The sequence below is a fragment of the Aplysia californica genome, unplaced genomic scaffold (assembly GCF_000002075.1).
Source record: "Aplysia californica isolate F4 #8 unplaced genomic scaffold, AplCal3.0 scaffold00295, whole genome shotgun sequence".
In the NCBI taxonomy this organism is placed as follows: Eukaryota; Metazoa; Mollusca; class Gastropoda; order Aplysiida; family Aplysiidae; genus Aplysia; species Aplysia californica.
The window spans coordinates 884,774-887,213 of record NW_004797565.1 but is presented as its reverse complement, the minus strand read 5'-3'; the positions used below and the strand labels follow the sequence as shown (position 1 = coordinate 887,213).

Genomic DNA, 2,440 nt, shown 5'->3' with positions numbered 1-2,440 from the left:
ACACACACACACAACACACACACACACACACACACACACATACACAACACACACTCATTTCCGTAAGTGGGATCAAGAATCGAGTTGTTGTTTTATTTTTCTCTTTTCTCTGTCCTCTCTCCAGTGTGGCAGACCTTGGAGAATTGTGACCGAGAAGATGAGAGATGACAACAGCGGCACAGACACGGCCAGCTCTTCGCTTCTGATCCAGGACTCCCATTGTCCAGTCGCCGTGGTCATCCAATCAGGAACAGTGGCCAGTTGCTGACGTAGACGCTGTCTGCCACGCCGAGAAGTCGGTGCCCGGGAGTCGCTGGAAGTCACACCGGTGCTAATTAGAAGTCAAGGTGTTCTTGAACTGCTGACTGTCGGCTTAATCCAGGTGCTGATTGACCTGTGGAGGGATATCTCACACCGTTTTTGTCGTCTGCGAGACTTGTAAAGATCTGGCAAAGACGTGACCTCGCCGCTGTCATCGTGGTTTTGGTGTAGAGTGTGCCACGGAGATCAGTGTGTCGTGTTTATCACCTCCCCTTCCTACACTTGATCTACTTGTTGACGTTGACAGATTTAGGATAAACTGTTCGGGAGGATCAAATGTCGGCGCTGAAATAATCCCTGTAAGGGTTCCGCGGTTGTCTTTTGCTCCAGGTGGGATTTGTGGAAGTTGCGTTCTGACGTCGGCTGTAGGTCTCAGTTGTCGCTTGGCCTCACAGCAACCTGCCCGTGATCCTTTGCGGCTGTGAACTGACTCGGTGACCGTCTATTGGAGATATTTGCTACAGTGACAGACCAGTCTGCGTGGATTGGCAACCGTAAAGAGCTCGAGCCCCTCTCCCTCCGCCCTCCCTCCTCCCCCCTCCCTCCCGGCCCGTAGAGGCGTCACTAGAGGGCTCTGGCTCCCTGCCCCTCCTCCTCGCCTCTGTGCATGTGGTGGGGAAAGCGTATGTCGCCCTGGTCGTGTGGGCGTGCGCACAGGCTGCTGCCATTGCCACTGTCACTACTACTGTCACTGCCATACCCACTGTCACTGCCACTGCCATACCCACTGTCACTGTCACTGCCACAACTGTCACAGCTGCCAGGCCAGACCGACACTCATGAGGAGTTCCGGTCCAGAGGATGAGCACCCCCTGTCTGTTGATTCTGGCCCGTTGCTGCTGCACCTGCGTTCTCCTGCTCTCTTGTCTCGCCGCCTCCTCCTCCTCCTCCTTCCTAGCCACCGCTGCACCATCATCTAACGTCACCACCACCTCCAGCACAGCTGCTGCTCTCAACGACAAGCCCTTGTCCTTTCCAACAGGGCGGAGGATTAGAGACTTCCTCACCGCGCCTTCCTCCTCCTCCTCCTCCTCGTCGTCTTCTACCAGCCACTCTAGCGAGAACAACAACCCTCGTAGTCGCTATCATCTACCCCCCTCGGGGTCGGAGTCGTTGACATCATCGGAGTCTTCATCGTCCTCCGCCTCTCGACAAAGTGACGAAGACTCAAAGAATTCTCTCTCGGATATTGCGTCTCCTTCTCAAGGTGAGTACATCGTATGTAGTACTAGCTCGGCCCCCTTTCCTCGAAAGGAATGATCGGTGTATAATTAACATCAAGGGAAAGTCATTGGCCTGCTGTATTTATTAACATCAACTGAAAGTCAATGGCCTACTATATTTACACTCTACTGGAATGGAGCATTAAATCTTGAGATGCTAAAAAATTAGAAGGTCTGGATCTATACAGCACTCTCAAAACAAAATGCGCCTCGCGAAATATCACTTCCGGCACTTCCACTGTGGAGGATAGCTACGCAGATTTGTTTCGTTTCTCAGTGGAATGATCACAAAGGCCAAAGAAGGAGGGGAACTTTTTGTCAAATATGTCTTTTTAAATTCAGGAAATGAATAAGTCAAAAATCGGGCTCTGTCGTGGGGACCTATCTATCTTTTTTAGTTTTATGGGATAAGTGACACATGTGTTTCCAAGTTGCAAAATATATATAATAGATTCCAGCGCTGTGTGAGCTTAGTGGACATCAGGCTGGACTGTGGAAGTGAGTGGTTGACGGGTGCTCTGGTGTGGTTTGCTTCTTCTGTCTTATCAAACATCTATCGTCCTCACCTCTCCTCATTCGTTGTGTGTTGTTACTCTCTGGTGACGCCTCTAATCTCCGGCACTTCTATGACCTAACCGTGTTGCAAATGGTGTAAAACTGTAACTAAAACGAAACGAAAAACTGTATTTTTGTACTCCCCTGGGGCAGTGCCACTGACTGTTGAAGTGTCTTTAGGCCATTCCCGAAGGGCTGACATGAACTTGTTCTTATGAACTGTAGAATTGTAAATAGGCTGATTTATCAATGTCATGCTCAGGGGCGAAGGCTGACTTGTTTGACAGGGTAATCAAAGTGAAATGGGACCAGATAGGGCCTGTAGATATCACACAAGAATC

General features: G+C 50.2%; 1 protein-coding gene across 1 annotated transcript in view; it reads left to right on the top strand.

Moving 5' to 3' along the window:
• Positions 1–95: 95 nt before the first annotated feature.
• Positions 96–2,440, top strand: part of LOC101851876 — a gene marked incomplete in the record, with an annotated part of 21,076 nt that continues 18,731 nt past the window's right edge. The window contains 1 exon segment of the mRNA XM_035970627.1: positions 96–1,528. Within this exon segment, the coding sequence (XP_035826520.1) occupies positions 1,123–1,528 (406 nt within the window).